The sequence below is a fragment of the Cnephaeus nilssonii genome (assembly GCF_951640355.1).
Source record: "Cnephaeus nilssonii genome assembly, chromosome: 4".
NCBI lineage: Eukaryota > Metazoa > Chordata > Mammalia > Chiroptera > Vespertilionidae > Cnephaeus > Cnephaeus nilssonii.
This window is the reverse complement of record NC_137075.1, coordinates 17,950,688-17,973,264: the sequence shown is the minus strand read 5'-3', so window position 1 is coordinate 17,973,264 and position 22,577 is coordinate 17,950,688. Positions and strand designations below refer to the sequence as shown.

Sequence of the window (22,577 nt, the reverse complement as noted above, 5' to 3'; positions counted from 1 at the left end):
TAGTTGGGTAGTTCTAGCTGTGTCATACCATTCTCTTATGAAAAACCTTCATTGATATCCTGTTATTTTTTCAAGATAAAGTAAAATCATCAAAGTCCTTCTGTCTCTGACTTTGCCCATTCAATGCCTTTACTTCAACAAAGCTTATTCACCATCACCCTCTTTGTTTTCCTCTGCCCTCAGTGTTATTCCTTTTTTCCAAAACCACCCTTGGAAATGCTGGCCATCTTTTATTGACTAACTCACATCTTACCAGCTTCCTGAAGCAGGCTTTCATCCTCCCAGTTTAAATGCTCTCTTCCTCTCTGATTTCTGAAACTTTCGTAATTTATGCAATGCCCAAGGAATTTATCATACATCCTCTTGATTTGCCTGTTTCATTATGGGAACAGGCACATGTGTTCCTAGAAAGTGTAGCTGGGGGACATTTAAAAGCCCGACTTAAAAGCAGCAGCCCTTTGCTGTCTCTGACAGTCCAGCCCACCCTTCCATTGGCCAGTGCATCTCAACTGGCAGGTGTGTAACTGTGGTGCCCTGTGTTGTTTCATGGGCTACGGGAATCTGCACATCTTGGTGGGTAGAGAGCAGGGTATAATATTGGCATTAATTTTTAAAGGTAAAACAAAGACATCAAAGAAAATTAATTGTTCTTTATTCCCCTCTCAAGATGTTGCCCCCAAACTTTCATGGATGTTTATTTTTCTTTAAAGTGTTGAGGAGCACATTTGAGAAGCAGCTTGACAGCCCATTTCAATCGCTGGTTCTTGATTCATTTCCAGGTATTTCTCTGCTCCTTTGGCCCTTAATACAGGTCTCAAAGTTTTTAGCCCCTTTTTGCTTTGAAGACCTATTTTCCACCTAGGATCAATTCCCTCTTGTACCTGGCCTGGCCTGGCTTCACCTTCGTAGCCTGCTTAAAGAGCTCCAGCCTCCCGCCCTGGCAGCAGGCAGCCCATACTGGGTAAGCCTGCCCATGTGTTTGAAGAGAGGCATTGTATTCTTAGGATTATTTGTGAATTCATTTGTCTTCCATGTTGGACTGCAAACCCCTGAAGGGGAGAGCCTGTGTTTCTTTTTCTTTTCTTTTTTGTCATAGTATCTTATATTTACTAGTAGTACAATAAATATTTATTGAATGGATGAATGAACCGAATATTATCTAAATAGATTTGAAAGGAATTTGCTTGTCCTTTAAATGAAAATGCCATGTATACATTAGCCTACTTAATTATTCTCTAGCTATAACTTTCAGTTTAACAGTGCTCTCAAACACGTGGCAATAAATTCGCAGTCTTGATGCTCCTAATCATAGTATTTGATCCAACGGACTAAATGATTCCTTAGCCACTTTTTTGCCTCTTTCATTCTCAGTGACATTTAGACTGTGTTGTGTAGCGGGCTTGGAATTCTTGAATGTATTGCAAGCACTGACTCAGGAATGTGTGTTCTAGCATGTTCTCTTCAGCAGAACGGTACTCCTCTTCATTTATTGGGATTCTGCTTAACATTGCATTGGAAAAAAAGGTCTCACTTAGAAACCATTGCCCTGTTCTACAAACTAATGCTTTTCAGACCATTTTTGCTGAGTTAGAATCCCAGTCTTGTCTCTTATAAGCATGGCTGTTGCCCATAAGGGCGGCCAGGTGGGTCCTTGATAGCATCTGTGTGTCAACATGGGTTTGGAATCCAGGGCCTCCCATAGCACTGAGTCTTCAAATTCCTTTGTTTGTAGACTCTTTGGCTGAGATTTCTAGTGAAGGCTGCTGCACAAGCAAGAAGACCCTGTCTCCTTTCTCCTACTCCTTTCTCCTACTCCTCCTCTTGCTATCATGCGACGGGCCGTAGTTCGGTTTCTACACCATGGCTCCATATCAACTTCTAGTATTTGAGAGGAGATATTTGAACCATTTACTACAAGTCCTGATTATCTTAGTATTTCTCACTGGTACACTCAACTTTTTGTGCTTATTTTAGCATGTCAGTATCTGAAAAAAATGTAAGGAGTTTTAAAGCATTCTTTTTTTTTTTTAAGTAGATTCACAGGTTGTGCAATCATCACCACTATCCATTTCCAGAACTTTTTCCTCATCCCAATCAGAAAAGCATTCTTATTGTCACTTCTGCACATCTTCTCAGGTGCTTCCACACAGTTTCTAGTATTTGTGAACCGGAAGGGTCCAGCTCTTTAAGATCATATGTTGCCCAGCCTCCTGCCTGGAAGCCAGTTTCAATCAATTTTTTCCTTGTTGGTACAGAACAACGTCCTACCCATAATAACCCTTAGCATACTTGAAGATAATGAAGTCATTCAATAACTATTTATTCCTCAGTGAAACAACTCATTTCCTTTCATCTTTCCTTGTTCCTGTAATCTTTTTGTTGACTTTTTCATTATCTCCTTAAGATTCTCAGCAGCCTCTTTAAAATAATACAGAACCAGACATGATACTATAATAAAGTCGACCAATACTGAATATAGTGGAGGAATTGTCCCTTGGATTTTTAAGATTCTGTCAGTCCTTCTGTTGAGGTGGGTTACCAAGTGTAAGTGTGGCACCCCTAGGTGAAGGATTGGGTGTGGGGTCAGGAAAGCAAGGAGTTGGAGATGATCTGTACTGACTATGGCGATTGCTGCTTGTCACAGCGATAGGAAGTCAGGAGGGGGAGGTTGACTCTCTTTGCCAGCCTTGAAACAAATGAGGTCACAGCTTTTTAAATATTGAAATGGGGGTATTGAGCTCCTCATGTTGGATTAATAAGAAATCTGTATCTCCATATAAGATGTCTTTTCACCCCCTGAATTGTTAGTGACCCAGGGCCTCTCAGTTCAGAAACTAGCTACTACTGGTAGTAATAGCAGTAGCAACTACTACTGACAGTAGTTTTAGAGTGCTACCTCATCAGCAGCTTTAAGTACCACACAACTGTATTTCGAATTGCCTGCTCATTACTTAAAGTTTCCTTGTCAAAATTAGGCTCATTCTATCCTGCTCCCCTACAGTCTTTTTTCCTAATTTTCTGACTGGTATTAGTATCCATCTGTCACCTCAGCTAGAAATGTTGGAGTTATCTTTAGTAGATTCTTACTCTTCACCACCCCAACCCCCAGCCCAGTGTCCAGTTAATCACCAGGTCTGCGTGATGAAATTTCTTAAGTGTCTCACTCTCCAGTCCCACCCCCAGCATCCTGGTACAGACCTCACATCACTCATGTAACCTTTAACAATAATGTTCTAACTGGTTTTCTCTCCTACACCACTTCACCATAGTTTTGCCAGAATTGTTCATGTAAAGGATAGATCTGATTATTTACTATCCTTATATTAAAAGAGATAATGAATTTAAAATTACCCAGAGTAATAGCCCAATATCTCCAGTGTAAAATCACTCTTCCTTCGGCTGGCAGGTAAGGCCCTTAATGAGATGACCTTCCTGTATGTTTCAGCTTCATCACCTGCCACTGCCCCTTAAGAATCTTAAACTCCAGCGCACGGAACTGCAGGAAGAAGAGCAGGAGATGGTACAACTCTGTGGCATCGACTTCGACAACTCCAAGCTTGCTCCTGGGGTGGGAAGAATGACGTTTTGGGGAGCCACCCTTCCCAGCCCCAAGGGAATGGGAGGTGAATAGCTTTCACACTGGGCTGCCAGAAAGAAGGCTCCTCGGGGCAGGTCTGTCAGCTCTAGCAAGAAAGCAGAGACCCTGCAAATAGTCGGGCGTTTTGCTCACTGGAATTCTGGGGGCCACAGTTAAAGGAGGTAGGGATCAGCAGGCTGGGAAAATCAGGCCCATTTCTCAGGATTAATATAAGTGGATTTAGGTAAAAGATGTTGAGAAATTTGTGTGCCTTTTAATTTGTACCAGATGAGCTTTGTATCTCAGGGGCCTAGAAGGCGTTTAATAATTGTTTGTTGAACAATTTATTTCTGCTACTTCTTTACTCCGTTCTATGAAGATACTGTTTGTTTATAACCTTATATTACACTGAATTCTACTAGATTCATTTCAGTTCTGGTCAGCCATTTCTTTTATTAACTTAAGAAAGGTTTACTGATGAACACCTACTATGCCTCAACACTAGATCATTTGTAAGGCAAAGATATGATGGCTGTTCTTCATGAGCCTTCTAAGAAGACATACATAGATGGACATAGATCTTTACATTCAGCCGCTCACTTTTTGTATGTTGCCGTCTTTTTCTTTTATAATCCCAGACCATGAATAATCAATCATGTTCTGTGTGATATATCTTTCTCTCCTGGCCAAGTAAAGGGAGATCCTATATGATGACTTCTCTGTTACAAAACTCTGTATGTATTTAATAAATTCTTTGTGTGAAGGAAAGTGATCTGGTAGAGTCTTGAAATTTAGGGAAGGGTAGAATTCAGCCTGCAATCTTTTTTAGAACTTGTCCAAGGAGCACAGTTACTAACTGGCAACAGGATTTCAGTTAACGTTGTTTTACCTATAAAGGGAGCCACATAGCATAGATCCACTTTAGTAAGATTTCTTTTTGTTTGTTTTTCTAGAAAGATTCCACCTCCTAGAGTTGAGTGTAAGCAAAGACAGAGAGAGGTGTGGGAAGACATCAGGAAAGTGCATAGATTTCTGTATGGAATCACGCTGCTTTGGATAGCCCACGGCCCCTAACAGCTTCCTCTCCCTGACATTTATCCCCGGACGAGATATTGACTAATTAGAACTGGAAAGACAGTAGAGGGTGGCTAAGGCTTCAAATGTCAATCTCTTACATACCTCGCACCATTTTTTAAAAATCAAAGAACTTGGACTCCCTCAATTGAAAAACAAACACACAACTTAAGCTCCAGTAATACCGAACAGACCTGCCCAGGCCCCACCCAGCATCTGGGGGCTGAACTTCTGCGGGCTCACTTACTCACCTGCGGTCAGTTTATGTGGGTGGACTCGGCTTCTTGGTCATCCCTACTTACCATCTTCAGGTCTCCTTTCTGACCCTCTGCTCCTTCTGTCCCAAATATGCAAGGAGACACTGCCAGAGCCCATGCCCCCACAGGTGGTATTTTCAGGGTTGCTCCCTGCTTCTTTGGCTAAAGGTAGGACAATTCAGTTATCCTAGAGATCATTCATATACATCCAGTTGTCCTGAGGGACACCCAGCCTATCTCCTCTAAGAAGCTGTCCCCAGTAAGCCCTTCCTCCACCTTCCCCACATCTCTTCACTTTCCTCTCATTGGCATCTGCATTTTTCTATTTTCTGCCCTTTAAAAGGTCCTCACAGTCAGATAGACTGTGGCTCTCTGCGGAGTGAAGTCCGTCAGGGGGGCCTTGGCCGCTTCTGTCCTTCACGGCACTCTCTCTTCCTCCATGGTGCCCCAGGTCCCGATTTGTTGTTTGGTTTTTGTTTTTACTTTGGAAGAAATGTTTTTAAACGTTGCAGGGGCAGCCCACAGCCAGAATCTCCCTTTTCCACTTTTCCCTTCTTTCCTCCACTCAACCTGCATCAGGAATCTGGTCTTCCACAAAGTATGCAAAACTCACATTGTATTTTCAGTCTCGTGATTTTCAGAGGTATAACTTCTGGAACTAGGAGACTAAGGTCCTAACAAAGCAGATGTGCTCTTAGAAAGTTCCAGATTCCTCCGGACTCCCCCCACCCTGGCAGTGCTTTATCATAGCATTCGATCACCTTTGAAAAGAGTGTATCCCTTGTGCTGGGATGTGCAGGGCTCCTGTGGAGAAGCAAGCTGGCACTGACCCAACCAGGGAGAGTGTGGCCTCGCCATGCAGCTCTTGCCGGGGAACCAGGAGGGAGGGGGGTGGCAGCCACCAGGCAGTGCCAGTGAAGACCAGTGTGCTGCAGCCTTTGGTGGGTGCATAACGTCCCTGATCTAGAAGACTGAGGACAAGACCCCTGCAGGAAAGAAGCTTCTTCTTGCTGCTAACTAGCCAGGAAAGTATGTGCTTGGGTGCTGGAACTAACACCACGTTCGCCCTGTAGATTTATCTGCCAGAATTCCTCCGGGAGCGCCTCCAGACACACCCTGTTCTAGACCTCTCAAAGAGGTTGTAAATCCTGCTGGCTGCGTCATTTAAATCGTGCTTGGTCATTCCCATAAAGTCTGGGACAGGATTTATTGTTTCTATACTGTGATCTTTACAGGTGTTTGATATAAAAATGGTTCTGTTACAAATTAAAATATTTCTCCTCTCAAGCATATAGCAGCACATAACAATACTGTAAGTTTGGAAATCTATGTAATGTCTGTGTTCACCCATGATAGATATTAAAAGTAGAATTAATATTCTTTTTTTTTAAATATATTTTATTGATTTTTTTACAGAGAGGAAGAGAGAGGGATAGAGAGTTAGAAACATCGATGAGAGAGAAACATCGATCAGCTGCCTCTTGCACACCCCCTACTGGGGATGTGCCCGCAACCAAGGTACATGCCCTTGACCGGAATCGAACCTGGGACCCTTGAGTCTGCAGGCCGACGCTCTATCCACTGAGCCAAACCGGTTTTGGCAGAATTAATATTCTTATTGCCATTTTTAAAAAGGAAGATACTTACTTCCAAGCAGTACATAAAAGTTTCCTTAAACCCCTGGGCAGCGCTGGGCTGAGTCCCAGTTCTAGGGGCATCTCCCCTGCGAGTTGGGCTGAGAAAGACAAAGCCTCCCTCCTGTGCCTCGATGTCTCTCTGCTCCTGCACTGTCACCTCTGAGGGCGATGTCTCCACCGACTGTGTCCTGCGGGCACTGCTGTTGTGCCAACAGCCTCAAAAAGCTCTGCATCTCACCAAGTGCCACACATTCTCCCTGGTGTCTGCACCTGACTGCCGCCAGGTGGGCAGGCTGCCCGCAGGCTTGGCCCTTGCCAGTGGATGGCTGCAGCAGCTCCAAGGAGGGGATTTCAGGCTTGTAGTCCCATCCTCCCATCTTCTGCCTCAGCCGCTTTCTTATGATGCCGTCACCCAGAAAACACTCCCAAGAAGGAATTTAAAGTGTGCCCCAGATGAAATGCACTCAGGATATCTTTTACCATAAGGAAATTTGTCCCCAGAAAGAGATTAAACTGAGATGCATCAGGAATATAATCGGTTTCTTCAGGCCATAGCCAACTTCTTTGCCTTTAATTTTTATGGATTACTTCGTATCTAGAAGCTTGTATCTGGAAGCGGTAATCTTTGCCATTTCCAGAGAAGGGGTGGTGGCATTTTTGATAGTGGAGTATTTTTTCTTTTGCTAATTTACAGTGCTCTCTTTTGCCCTGTTCCCATTAGGAGGTGAAAGCATGGAAATTAAAAAACAAATTACAGGAATGAGAAGATTACTGAATGACAGCACTGGGAGGATCTATCAGCGTGTTGGCAAGGAAGGAGAGAAGTTAAAAGAAGAACCCCAGGATTTGGACTTGGTCTGGCCTCAGCGTTTGAACTCCTCTGCTGAGGCCCCACAGAGCCTCCACCCTTCTTCTCGGGGTGCTTGGAGTGAGTTCCCAGCCCAGAGCGGCCAGTTCTCAGGGCAGGCTGGCCCCCGCTCGAGAACCTTCCAGAGTCAGCCCCACACTGCTGGGAGCTCCAACGGTAGGTATGGCTAACAGACATTCAGAATGCCCTTATGGGGGGCTGTCAGAATGTTGTTTTATTCCTAAATGTTCACTTAAGGTTTTCAGTAGGTTCTTGGAAGCTGCAACTTTTAAGCATAAGAAATGAAATCAGTTTTACTATAGACTGATATAAACAAGAGATAAGTTCCTATGACCTATTTCTTATCACAAAAGCACCACCAAACTTGTAAATAAAGACCCAAAACACTTCTAATATTAAACATTGAAGTAAATATAAGCTATTCCATACATTTAAGAAAGATTATTAAAAACAAGTAAGAGGGTTCTTTGCCAACCCCCTGACTACAGATCAGGGTCACCGGTGGCCAGAGCCCTTCCCAGCAGCTCAGGGCACAAAGCAAGGATTAAGGACACCATTGATCCTAGGGCCTCACACAGCCCACTCTCACTCAGACTAGGACAATGTCGACATGCCAGTGAACTTCAGGTGCTGCACATCTTTGAGATGTGGGTGGAAACAAGTCCCTGGAAAAACCCACGCAGATACCGGGAGAACATGCCAACTCCACACAGATAGTGGCCCAGACCTGGAATCAATTTCTTTCTCATCAACATTATAAGAAAACTAGAGGCCCGGTGCACAAAACTCGTGCACTTGGCTGGGGGGCCGGGGGGTTTATGCTGCAGCCGGACATCCTTAGTGCTGCCGCAGAGGTGGGAGAGATTCCCACCACTGCTGCTGCGCTAGCCAGCCTTGAGCCAGGCTTCTGGCTGACCGGCGCTCTCCTTGTGGGAGTGCACTGACCACCAGGGGGCAGCTCCTGCATTGAGCATCTGCTCCCTGGTGGTCAGTGCGCATCATAGCAACCAGTCGTTCTGCTGTTCGGTCGATTTGCATGTTAGCCTTTTATTATATAGGATGGTCTTTGGTTGATTACCTCCCACCCACCCACCCACGATCAGGGCTGGGGAGGGACGCAGGATGTTGGCTAGCCAGGGAGGGACCACAGGAGGGATCCAGGGCATGTCCGGCCCATCTCGCTCAGTCCAGATCGGCCGGACCCCAGCAGCAAGCTAACCTACCGGTCAGAGAGTCTGCCCCCAGTGGTCAGTGCACGTCATAGCAACTGGTCAACTGGTTGACTGTCTGCCCCCTGGTGGTCGGTGCACATCATAGCAACTGGTCGACCTGTCAACAGTCTGCCCCCTAGTTGTCAGTGCACGTCATAGTGAGTGGTTGAGCAGCCTTAGCATATCATTAGCATATCATGCTTTGATTGGTTGAATGGATGATTGGACGACTAGGCACTTAGCATATTAGGTTTTTATTATATTGGATGGCATTCTTTGAGGACCTGCTGTACATTAAACCTTCCCTTAATCACCTGCCTTAGCTCTGTTATTTCAAAAGACAGGGAAGACATAGTGGAAAAGTTTCAGACTATAGAATACCAGAATTGAGAAGCAGGAAAGACTGGGGGTTCTGTAGTAGAAGTGGTGATTTCTTAGTAGAGAATTTAGCCCATTGTTGATGGATCAATATTGTCACAAAAGACTGAACATTAGGGCAGAAAGAGCTCCCTGTTGTCATTAAAAGAAGCTTCCTGGTCATATGGTGTGTTATTCACATATCCTCTTGCTGACGTGGTTGCTTTTCTTCATTACCAGAGGAGTCATAGCTATAGGGAGGACTGATAATCTAACACCCTAGTACCTTCATTTTAACTTCACATTCCAGCTACTGAACCAAATGATTCATAGTTCATAACTTGTTTCATTAGAGTTGAAATGTAGCCCTTTAAAGTAACATTTTCTTAATTTAAATTTTTAATGGTTTACAAAAAAATCAGATGCGAGTGTTTCAAAGCTTAAGAGAAAAAATGGGTGATTTTTTTCAGTTATGTTCATTTCTATCCATTGATATTGGATGTAACTTTTTCTATAAATTATTTATAGATGTGCAGTTCTATAGTTCAGTTCACACAAAGAAAACAAGAAAAAGTAATGCATTTTTCCTTTCCTTAATAAAGAATTTTTCCTCATCTATTATCCTTCAAGATTAAGAGAACTGTTTTGATTGTTGTTTTTTAAACACAATTTCCAGTAACCAGTTCAGATGCATGAAAAGCCATCCTGAGACACTGCTGATGAGATAGCAAGGGACCCCACGAGATGTACTGGTGTCTTCTGTTTCCCTCAATATTACATAAGTCAGTATCAGATTCACAGGCTGGCATACTTCCAGGTTGGAGAGAGATGACTCTTGAAAGACTCCTCCATAAAAATAAAAAGGCAGTTCTCTTTCAAATTTGAAAATGATTTATAACACACTGAAAAGAGTTGGTTTGTCCTCTAAAAAGGATAAAGACAGTACTTAAAATAGTGACTAGGAATATTCTACAAGGCCCTCCTGATTCTTCAGCCATGGAAGAAACGAGAAGAGAAATAAGATGCCCTCCGGTGTGGATAGAGTTTTAGTACACCTCACATCAGTTCATTTTGGGCTAACAGAGTTTGGTTTCCAGTACACAACAAGGAAGGGGCATTTACTTTGGAAAATATGTTAAAAGCTGCAAACATAAATTCCCTCATATTCATTTGAAAATAGAGCTTTTGTGTTTATTTTCATATTATTATATATAACTGTGACTGGTATGTCATTAAAATTATTTGTAATTTTAAGGTGTTATAACATCTCACTTTGCTACAACTTTGAATGTAAATAATTGTGCTATTCCAAACATTATCTTTTAAGTACTTCATGGTTTTGCTGTAGTGAATTTTTCTTTTGTATCCACATGTTATAGGACTTAAATTACATGTAATGTATAATAAAATATGTAACTGATCAAAACCTACCTTAGAACTTACCTCTTCCAACCGTGAAAACCCCCGAAGTGATAGTAGTGTCTTACACAGTCCACTCTATGGTAGTGGGTTGGATACTGATGCAGCGGGAACACCACTGAAACAGTGATTTTCCAAACGTTCCATTTTATTCTAAGGAGAATAAAAAATAATTTTTTTACTTCTAAGGGAAACAGAATAGGGTTGATATTTTAAGGAAATTGTATTAGATTTAAATAGTTAAAATAGTCTAAAATGAGGGCAATCTAAGAAATGGGAATGGAAAAAATATATAGGATCATTGCATTTATTAAGATGGAGAAAAGCCAGTACAAGTTCAAATGTCCTCCCATACTCTGCTCCCCTGCTCTTCCCCACCCCACACACCACGCTCAGAGAGGGCCTAAAAGTTTTAATGTGTTGACAGTTCTTAATTTTTGAAATAGCATGCTTAATAAATACTAAGACTATTTTTTAATAGTTAGACACATTTAATTCTTAACCGGAACCTTTATAACACATGTAGCTACCAGGTTTTTTGTAAGGCAGTCCTCAGATCTAGATTTTTGTGCAGAATAGCGTGAGCATGTTTCTAGTGAAGTTGTAAGCTATTGTTATCTGAGATGAACTGGTGTGACAAGAGGGAGGCCTGCTGTGACAGCGCATGGTATGCAGATGTTCCTGCGGCTCCACCACCCGTGAAACAGCAGGAACCTTATAATACAGAGAAGCCGGGATAATTAGATAAAGTCAGACCCCCAGATTTAAGGTGTGAAAATTATTGGGTACATTTTCCCTAGGCGCAGTCTCATAATTGCACAGGCTTCAAAGTCCTGTCAAGATACCTTTTTTCTCTCTCTTTATAATGTTGGTATTGTTTGGAGTATGTCATTCTTTTCTTTGGTGCTTTAGGAGAACTTCCAGTGGTAAATTCATCAGTTGGATCAAACTGCTGCACTTGTAACTGCCAGTCAACATTGCAGGCCATTCTCCAAGAACTCAAGACCATGCGGAAATTAATGCAAATTCAAGCAGGTACAATGATTACACATCAGATCAAGTCCTCTGATTCTTAATGCATGTCTGACATCTTCAGTTGGGATGTTTTTTATTGTGCTTTTATTGTTGAGTTCTTCCCTCTGCTGTCTTGCTATTATTTTTTAAGTATCCATTTTCTCAGCCTTTCTTCCAACCTATTTTCCTTTTAGAACATCTAACAAAATTTGTATTGCTAAGAATACGAATCCTTTACTTAGGTACATGTGCTCTGTATACCTCATCCCCTGATCTCCTAGCACCTCACCTGTCAGTTCATTACTTTTTATTTTTATTTTAGTTCATTATATTTTGAAACAGTTCTACATGAAGGTGGGCAGAGTTCTTCAGCTCATTGTCCGAATGTGAACGGACAGAGAGGTTCCGATCAGGAAAGAAAAGGAGCTGCCTTCTCTGGCCCCTTGAGGTGCTCAGTTTGGTGGCCGCCTGCATCTTGACCTCCACTCCCGCACAAGTCCCTCTGGGGCTTGGCCTGACAGTGTGGAAGCCACACGGTCCGGTAGGTGTGGAGGAGGCCTTTGGGAAGCATGGGCCCCGCTGGTGGCTTTTCTCCCTAACATTCAGGACATAGGAGCTCAGGCACGGCTTACCTTCTTCATTTACATGATTCATGCCTTTTTTGTCCTCACTCCTCTGAGGCTGAAGAACTCCTGTGCGACTTCTCTGAGCCTCAGATTTCTCCCTGTCTCTGGACTACTAACCTCTCACTCTCAGGGTTGTTTCCAAAGGGAAATGAGATAGTAAATGAATTCAGTAAGGCATGGCACAAGTGTAAGCAATTTGTTAGTGTTGTTATAAAGACCACAGAGTATCTTGATGATAGCGGCTCTGTTTTCTAATCTTCACAATTAGGGGGGAAAACAGAACTTTTTTGCTACAGGTACCAAAAATAATCGATCATTTTCTTAAGCTTTTCCTCTTGTCAGGGAAAAGCTTAATGAAAGCTCCTTGGCCTTGGCCTAAAGCAGGAAATAGTACAGTCATGTGTGACTAGCATTCCCCTCCTTTCATTGTAAAGGTATTCATGAAGGTCATGGTTCAGAAGTTGTACATGGTGCCTTTTAGTGAATTCTAGTAGAATTTTAATATTTAATGTTATGGTTTTGATATTAAAAAGCTTACTAGTACTTAAGACATCTCAGTCACCCAAGATCACATAAAAGTAAGGTGAGCACCCAGCCCAGTGTGACCCAGTGTTTGAGCATTGGCCCGTGCACCTAAGGGTTGCGGGTTTGATTCCTGGTCAAGGGGACGTACCTGGGTTGCAGATTTGATCCCTGGCCCCGGTTAGGGCACATGCGGAGGCAGCCAATATGTCTCTTTGTCATCGATGTTTCTCGCTCTTCTCTCTCTCTCTCTTTTTTTCCCTCTCCCTCCCTTCCACTCTCTAAAAATCAATGCAAAGAATATCCTTGGGTGAGGATTAACAAAACAAATAAACAACAACAAAAAATGTGTGCTATGTGGCTAGAGTTTATTGCCTTTAAGACAGATTTAAATTATATATATTTAGAAAGTTTTACATATTTAGAAAGTTTTACATTTACTTTAAGGTACTAGGATCAAGCGATAAGATCTGGATGCAAGAAACTTTGGCTATGTCTAGACTTGCAAAAGGAGAAGAAAACTGATAGTCCCTGTGTTGAAACCAAAAATATGTTCACTTTTAATTTAGAATAGTGAGTCTTGGAGAGGCGTGTGTTCTAGACTATCTTGATAATTGCTTTAATAGTCCACTTGACTTTGGGGAAAATTCAGAGAGAAGAGAGAAAAGTTCTCCACTCTGGCTTGCACATTAGAATTTCTTGAGGAGCTTTAGAAAAATCTCAGTGCGTGGGTACCACCCTGGAAATTCTGATTTGATTAGTCTGGGGTGGTAAGGCTGAGGCATTGACATTTTTTTCAAGCTCCAGGGTGATTCTAATGTACAGCCAAGGTCAAGAAACTATAAGCTCGAAGAATTAATGCATGGGTGATTAAAAACTTTTCCATTTATATGCAGTGTAAGTAGTTTGTTTCCAACAGTTAAAAATTTCTTTATAGGCTGGAGATGAAAATATCAAATTTAAAGTGTAATTACTGTTTATTTGCAAGCTGATAGGAAATGATCTAATTTATTTGCATTTAAAGATCTTCAGTTTTCATTTGACATATTTATAGGTATATTTCTACAAAAAGGCAGGCATATTCTATGGTCACATTTAGTAAGCCATATTAACACATGAAAATTTCATATTTTTCCTTTAAATTTTCCATGAGAGTATTTTTAAATGGTTAACAGACATTACTTCTCAAAGTGCACCTGTAAAAACTATAATTACCATCCTTGTTTCTTTAAGTATATTTTCAGTATTAGTACTTAGTTCTTGTTCAGTACCTTTTGTCTTTGGAACGCAAACTATTTCTGGATTTTACTCATTTGCTTGACACGTGTAGGACTCTATTATTTCTATTTTTCAGCCACATAAAACTGAGGTGTGGAGAAGTGGCCAGTCTGAACCAGCAGTGTAGTGCTGTGGAGGTAGTTGATGTCTGTGAGGAAGGAGTTACAGGACCTGACAAGTGACTAGCAGGCTTTGCCCACATGCTTAACTGGTACATGCATACTGGTCATTCCAGACGATTCATTTGCTCAGACTTACCCAAGTGATCGTCCTTGTCCAGTCTTTGTCCATTTTAGTGCTAGCAACTGATCATTTTAACCCCAAATGACAATTGAATATTCCTGAGACTGGCTTCCCAGAAAATATGGATATCTACACTTCAGTTGAAGTTCTGGAGTTCTCATTTATATAACAACTAGAGGCCCGGTGCACAAAATTTGTGCAGAGGGGGAGGGGGAGTCCCTCAGCCCGGCCTGCACCCTCTCGCAATCTGGGACCACTGGCTTCTAACCGCTGGCCTGCCTGCCTGCCTGCCTGATAGCCCCTAACCACTCACCTGCCTGCCTTATCGCCCTTAACCACTCACCTGCCTGCCTCATCGTCCCTAACTGCCTCTGCCTGCCTCCCTCATCGCCCCTAACCATCATCCCTAATTGCTCGCCTGCCTGCCTCATCGCCCCTAACTGCTCGCCTGCCTGCCTAATCACCCCTAACCACCTCTGCCTTGGCCCCCGCCGCCACGGCTTTGTCCAGAAGGACGTCCGGAATGATGTCCAGAAGGTCATTTGGCTGTCCTGTCTAATTAGCATATTACACTTTTATTATAGACTAGTGGCCTGGTGCACAAAATTCATGCACGGAGGGGTGTGTCCCTCAGCCCAGTCTGCACCCTCTCCAATCTGGGACCCCTCAGGATCAGGCCTAAACTGGCAGTCGGACATCCCCCTCACAATCTGGGACCACTGGCTCCTAACTGCTCACCTGCCTGCCTGCCTGATCGCCCCTAACCACTCTGCCTGCCGGCCTGCTCGCCCCCAACTGCCCTCTCCCTGCTGGCCTTCTCACGCCAACTGCCCCCCCTTGCTGGCCTGATCATCCCCAGCTGCCCCCCCCCCGCCAGCCTGCTTGCCCCCAACTGTCCCCCCCCGCCGGCCTGATCGCCCCCAGCTGCCCCCACCCTACCAGCCTGCTCACCCCCAACTGCCCCCCCCTGCCGACCTGCTCGCCCCCAACTGCCCCCACCCTACCAGCCTGCTTGCCCCCAACTGCTCCTCCTGCAAGCCTGCTCGCCCCCAACTGCCCCCCCTGCTGACCTGATCGCCCCCAACTGCCCCCCACTGCCAGCCTGCTCACCCCCAACTGCCCCCCCTGCCGGCCTGCTCACCCCCAACTGGCCCCCCTGCTGGCCTGCTCGCCCCCAACTGCCCCCCCCCACCACCGGCCTGATCACCCCCAACTGCCCTCCCCTCCTGGCCTGATCGCCCCTAACCGCCTCTGTCTTGGCCCCGCCACCATGGCTTTGTCCGGAAGGACATACGGAAGGTCTCCCGTAAGGTCTCCCGGTCTAATTAGCATATTACCCTTTTATTAGTATAGATGCCATGTGATTTGTAAAATCATGCTCAGATGTTTCCTCATAGCTCATCATTGAACCCGGCAGTAGTAGTATGATCCGATTATTCACCAGCATCTGCAGCAGAGTTCTCTCTTGGGTGTTTTTCTGCTTGTAGAACTTTAAGGTGCTCCAGAGCCTTTATTTGGTAAAGCCAGGTCCTGTATGCTTTATGTGGTGTGCTTCATCCTTGAGTGAGCCCCGTTAAAGTCTCAGCCAGTGGAGCATGCAGATAGACGGGTGATACATTTTCCTAAGTTGGACACAAGTGCCTGTACCATGTTTTTGTTTATTGTTCACAGTTGGAACCCCAAACCGACAACAACCCCCAATTTCCCTTATATGCTCCCAGCGAACTGCTGTCTCACGCAAGAGAAATAAAAAGAAAAAAGTGCCCCCAAAGACTGTTGAACCTCTTACTGTGAAGCAGAAGCCCAGTGTGTTAGAGACTGAGAAGAAGACAGGTGTGGCCTCAGAGCAGGCAGCCCTCCAGGCAGCTGAGCGCACTTCCACGGGGGAGAACCACGTCCTAGGATTTGGCATTGTTCTGGAATCACCTTCCTCAGATGTAAGTTGATGTTTTCTGGCTGCTGACACTAATGTGATATAACTGTTAGGAATTTTCTCAAATACTACGCTTTCCCCTTAACTCATGCTGCCCAGGCAAACTGGGAAAAACTTGCAGAATACATGTGGGAAAGTGGAAAGGAAGACAATGAATAATTTCCTTGCCTAGAATTTTCTCTTCGGAAAATCTTATGCCTTATTTATTTAAACATGTTTTCATTCTGTACCTCGGAAAGAAGGGTGAGGGAGTAATCTACTCACTAATTTCTTTAACATTTTTAATTTTAAAGTGGCCATTTTCAATTTCCTCAGTGTGGAGCTAAAAGAACATAATTAAATCCTTTGTAGATGGGCATAAATGAACCAAACCTTACAGATAAGGTCACACCTTTCTAGAAACACAAACTAATAATAAAAAAGGAGCAGTAGTGCTAATTCTATTTTATAGATGCAAGCGGCACTGCTAATTAGGCTGCAGTGCCATGCCATTTACTCTATGTAATGATAGGTTAATGCTCTGCAAAGGTTTTCTATTTTAATATCATAGCCAGAATATTGTTGCAAGTCCAAAATGTTGGATGACATCTGAGATATCCATCTGACTTGCCATTTTATATTCAATGACCATAAACTAATTTTGTTAATAGTGTGCTAAATGTGCAATTGCGTACTCTCTTTGTAATATCTAAGAACATTGGTGTTTCCAACACCAACTTATTGGGAGAATTCTTAAAATAAACAAGAGTGAGTGATCTATTATTATCAGATTGCATAGGATGAGAATCCTGTTGAGAACTCCCACAGGCGTATATGGGATTGGAGTTTGGTCCCACCTTTTAAGTAAGAAATAAATTGCTGTTTTTAAAAAGTGTTCTCTTTCACATTGCACAGGAACACAGTTTGCTAGCATGTATCCATGTTGGGTCTTAAAGCGGAGGTGGCGGGGGGCAACAAAAATCATCTTGTGACTTTTTTAGAGTAGAAAATCATTCGAACTTTTATTCAGTCCTCAGTGTCAGAGGTTTTTTGTTTTAGTTTTTTGTTTATGACCACATGCTATATTTGTTAAGAAATTTTTCTAGACTAAACCTTAATTTTAAAATATTAATGATGATAATGTTATACTCTGGACCAGTCAGCTCCTTTGATTAGAGCATATTGTTTTGAAACTAAAGCTCTGGTCAAAACGCATGTAGATCACATATTTGGAAACAGAGGTACATTATTCCATAACACAAAATATATTCAATCATAAGTTTTCTTAATACCTTTATTTTTTAGCATTCTTTTCTGATAGGCTTTGATGTATCAAGAGCAGTCAGTTAAGTTGTATAAATCATCTCCTAATGCTAATAACTGAACCTTCTCCTTTTTTAATTTTTATTCTCCAAATGTACTTCAGGGATAAATTGAGGACTAGCTGATAAAGGCCTTATGTACATTGGTGAAATCGAGTTTTTATCTTTATCAGTATTATAACTTTATTTATATGCCACATAAATATAATTTGCTTTTTATTTATAATTTTTTTGCTAATAAGAGCAATTAAATTTAATAATGCACACTTAGAATTGTCCATGAAAACTTAGGTGCGCATTACCTTTATGAAAGAATAACATACTTGTAAAGAAAAGCAAAATTAGCCCTGACTAGTTTGGCTCAGTGGATAGGGCGTCGGCCTGCAGACTAAAAGGTCCCAGGTTCGATTCTGGTCTAGGGCATGTACCTTGGTTGCGGCACATCCCCGGTAGGTGTGCAGGAAGCAGCTGATCAATGTTTCTCTCTCATAGATGTTTCTAACTCCCCCTCTCCGTTCCTCTCTGTAAAAAAAAAAAAAAAAAAAAAAAGCAATAAAATATATTTTTTTAAAAAGAAAAGCAAAATTATATATATATATATATATATATATATATACACATATACACACACACACACACACACACACACACACATACATACATACACATATACACACACTAGAGGCCCGGTGCACGAATTAGTGATGCACGATTGGGGCCAGGGAGGGATGTGGGAGGTTGGCCAGCCTGGGAGGGGCTGTGGGAGGACTTCAGGGTGTGTCTGGCCCATCTCACTCAGTCCCAATCGGCCGTACCCCAGCAGCAAGCTAACCTACCAGTCGGAGCGTCTGCCCCCTGGTGGTCAGTGCACATCACAGCAAGGTGTTGAGCGGCCTTAGCATATCATTAGCATATTTTATTTTGATTGGTTGAACAGTCAAGAGGTCACTGGATGACCAGACACTTAGCATATTAGGCTTTTATTATATACGATATTATATATATATAATTAGAGGCCTGGTGCATGAAAATCATGCACTGGGGGGGGGGTCCCCTCAGCCCGGCCTGCGCTCTCTCACAGTTCAGGACCCCTTGGGGGATGTCTGACTGCTGGCTTAGGCCCACTCCCGCCTAAGCCAGCAGGTGGACATCTCCCGAGGGGTCCTTAACACAGTCTCGGAGGTAGGAGGGGCTCCCGCCACCACCGCTGCACTCGCCAGCTGTGAGCCCAACTAAGTAGTGTTCCCCCTGTGGGAGCGCACTGACCACCATGGGCAGCTCCTGCATTGAGCATCTGCCCCCTGGTGGTCAGTGAGCATCATAGCGACCGGTTGTTCCGCCATTTGGTCAAATTGCATATTAGCTTTTTACTATATAGGATGGATATTACATTATTCAGCTAAGCCATTGTTCAACAGAAACGCACTGCACCTGTGCAATGCGTCCCATCAGTGGATAAAGAAATTCTGTCCACAGATAGTGCTCAGTGGCATTCATGGGTGGAGGAGAATGACTCCCTTTGGTGTTGGGACCATCAATGCTAAGGCATCCAAACTTTGTGCCTCTTAGTCTTACTATTTCTTAGCCATGAACCTTTTAAAATTTGGTGAAAGTCCAGAGGAAAAAACCAATTATATAATAATCTTACAGGAATCTTTCTATAAAACAGATTGGAGAAAATATAATTAGATATATATAAGTGGGTGGGAAATGTGTATTTAAAGATGGACTCTGAAAAGTACACAGCATTGGGAGAAGTAGATCCAAAGTTGTAGGATTGGGCAAGTGGTAGCAGATAATGATATAAAAGTAGGGCAGGGCCATATAGTGAAGGGCATATAATGTCTTGCCAATGCCCTTGGTCTTAATCTCATGGGCACTAGGGAACTATTGCAAGTTTCAAGTAGAGAAATAATCATACCTGTGTTTCAGAATGGAAAGTGGTACAACATTGTGGATGGAGAGAAGATACTAGACACAAAGAGACCAGAGGCAGATAATTACAGTCAGCCAGGCAAGAGATTGGGAGGGTCAGTACACAAGCAGTGAGCCTGAAGAGAAAACATGAGAGACATTTAGGAGGTACCCGACTTGGTAACTCAGTAGGAAGTAACCCACAATCTCTATCTTGGAAAACTGGGTTGCTTACATGCTTACTGGATGGTCCTGACTTCTTTAATTGAGATAGGGAAAGAAAGCAGAAGCAGCCTTCAGCTCTGCCTGGGAAGTAAAAGTTTGGAGCGCAGGAGAAAGATTAGAGCTAGAAGCAATGAAATATGACACATAAAACCTATGCTTTATTACCTTTTTAAGTGTAAAAAATACTGTACATTTTTTAAAATTAATAATGGATTGTTTTTTATGCTGTGACTTTTAGAGTGACCCAAATATAAATTTGTATCTCTATGCACAAACACAAACCTAAGCACACATGTGGGGCCATAGATGGTTGCAGGTAGAACACTGATAATGATGATCTGTGTTCAAAGGTAGAAAAAACAGTGAGCTCTAATCACAGCCAACTCCAGTGTCAATGCCTCAAGTCTTGGGAACACTAAATGATATAGAGTATGTGGGAAAATCCTATTGCTGTGCCTTGCATATAAAAGGTACTTAGTAAATGTTACTCAGTCTACAGGTGATGAAACATCTGCATTTGCATTAAGCACAATATCTATCTATATAAAAGGCTAATATGCAAAGTGTCCCCTTGGGAGTTTGACTGGGAGACAGAGTTTGATCGCTTGCTATGACGTGTGCTGACCACCAGGGGTCGGCACGGAACCATGGAAGGCCCCGGCCGGCAGCTGGCAGCTGGCAGTCGGGGAAGGAAGGCCCCGGCCAGCAGCCGGAAGGCCCTGATCAGCCCTGATTGCCGGTCAGACCTAGGGACCCTACCTGTGCACGAATTTCATGCACTGGGCCTCTAGTATAAAATAAACATACGAAACTTTGGGTCTAGGACTTGGCTTTAATTTAGAACCCTCCCCTCAATTTAACTCCCATTTTTAATTCTTTCCTTGTTACCGCCCTCCCCTCCCCCCAACCCCCAAAGGCACCAGTATAATTTCAACAGTCCTTCCTTCTAGAACTTTCTATACTGGTTTGTAATATTTGTTTACTATCCTTTGCTAAATAATTTCTCACATTTCTTCCTTACTCTGAGGCATGATTATTATAGATAAGGACACCGTGTCATAAAAGACTTAAAGCACAAGTTCACACATCCAGAAGGGTGGAGCTGGTTCTCAAACCCAGGTCTGCAGTGAGCCCTTATCTGAGTGAGACTCAGGCACCTGCCCTAGCACATTTCTTGTACATGCCCAACACTTAGTAGCTGTTCACGGGATTATTGCTACACGAAGGGGAACTGGAAGGTTAGACTACAACTGTGTATTCTCTTTACTTAGGAGTTTCTGGGTAGGAGAACTTAATGGTTAAGGGTACAGGCTCTGAGATCAGGCTCCCTGGGCTAGAAGCTCAGCTGTGTGACCCTGAGCAAGCACACCTACCCTCACCTTCCTCAGCTTTCCCTCCATAAAATGGGCATAGTGATAGTGCTGACCTCATAGAGTTGGCCTGTTGGAAGAGTTAAGTGAAGTAATCTATGTAAAATTCTTTGAATAGTATCTGGTAAATTTCAAGCTCCCAGTAAATACTGATTCTTTTTAAACTTTAGTAGTCCTAGCTAAGTATCTTTAGAGGGATGAGTATAAATATTTGTTGAGTAAATTTATGTTTACATATAAATGAACAAATATACATGAACAAATTGTGTTTTTTTAAAATGAGTGGCCAGAAATGTTTCTCTTTGGGGGCAGGATTATGTGACCCATATTAATTAGTTCATTAAACAAAATTGAAACCTAAATTACACCAACACAAAAGCAGAAACCCCAAACCAAATTTTAGATTTAAGTATAATAATTAATTCTTTTTTGATGCATGTAGTACAACCCAATAATCTAGTGGTATTCAGACAAGACAGTTGTGAATTTTTTACAGTTCCTTTTTTTTCCTGCTTAGTTGGATATATTGGTTTGTGTTTTTTAGGGCAGATGTACATGGCTTAGGTTTGTTCCATTGTTGTTGCTTCTTGTTTGGCTTGTTTTTTGGCTTTGGTGAAACACTAGGATCAGTTTTTTTAAATACTTTTAAATGTTTTTTAAAAACATAAAAACACTTTTCTATTTTTGTAACAATGAATGTTTTCCAGTAAATTCTAAATTACACAAAAGTTATCAGAGGATAAATCTAAAGGCATCCATCAATTTAAGATATTTTTGTTAGTGTTTCTTTTATGTCATTATTAAGTAATTTAAAATGCATTGGTGCTTTCAATAGAAGTGACTTCTGAATTCAGAATCTGTTTTCTTAACTTTTTCTTAGCACAATAAATAAAGCAATTCACTGGGAACTAGTAAAGCAAATCAACCAGGCAAGCTGTTTTTAAATTTATTCAGTGACACATTGAATTAAGGCAGTATATGCTTGTTAGTGTAAGTTCCAGCCTAGACTGCCTGGGTTCAAATCCCTACCTCATTACTTATTAGTTGGGTAATTTTTATAAGTTACCTAATGTCTCTAAACTTTAGTTTTTGCATCTGAAAGTTGGGGATAATAATAGTAGCCACTTCATAGGCTGAGAGTTAAGTTAGGAAACCCATGGAATGTGTGTTACTAGGGCCTGGAATATAGTAAGTAGCAAATAGTAAGCCAGTCTGAAACTTGCCTAGCTGGCCTGCCAAGTATGCAAACTATTGTGTCTAATTTATTAACTTACAATTGAAAATCTGGGGCTAGTGCCCACTCTGAATATTCATACATTTATTTTTACTCTTTTAACCTGTGATCACATAAAGCTTTTTACATATCTTATTAAAATTTGCTATCGATAATCCTACCTAATAAAGAGGGAATATGCTAATTGACCATCACACCCTCACAAAGATGGCGGCAGCCACAGCCAATAAGGCGGGAATATGCTAATTGACTGTCACTCCCACAAAGATGGCGGTGCCCACAGCCACAAGATGGCGGCACCCAGTCCCCTCAGCCCCGCCAGGGCGGCAGGCGCGCGGCATAGCTGGGCCCACCCCTAGGCAGGTCCAGCCGCTCCACGTGCCTGCCTCTGGAGTCCTCCAGTCCCCTCAGCCCCCCAGCCGCCCAGGGCTGGCCCAAGGCACAGGCAAGCCTCGGATGTCGGCTGCCCAGCCGCCCAGGACCGCCCGAGGCTCAGGTAACCAGAGCCGGCCAAGGC

The 22,577-nt window shown here is 42.8% G+C and overlaps 1 protein-coding gene across 10 annotated transcripts in view; it reads left to right on the top strand.

The window, feature by feature from the left end:
* The window catches only part of BEND7 (BEN domain containing 7), an 85,043-nt gene that overhangs the window by 20,015 nt on the left and 42,451 nt on the right, over window positions 1-22,577 (top strand). For all 10 annotated transcript variants that reach the window (XR_013813455.1, XM_079769698.1, XM_079769696.1 and 7 more), the window contains 3 exons: window positions 7,267-7,569; window positions 11,313-11,435; window positions 15,755-16,020. Coding sequence is in view for 9 of the 10 variants with exons in the window: in XM_079769698.1 (XP_079625824.1) it covers window positions 7,267-7,569; window positions 11,313-11,435; window positions 15,755-16,020 (692 nt within the window). In the remaining variant the exon portion in view is untranslated. The remainder of the gene's footprint in view (window positions 1-7,266; window positions 7,570-11,312; window positions 11,436-15,754; window positions 16,021-22,577) is intronic.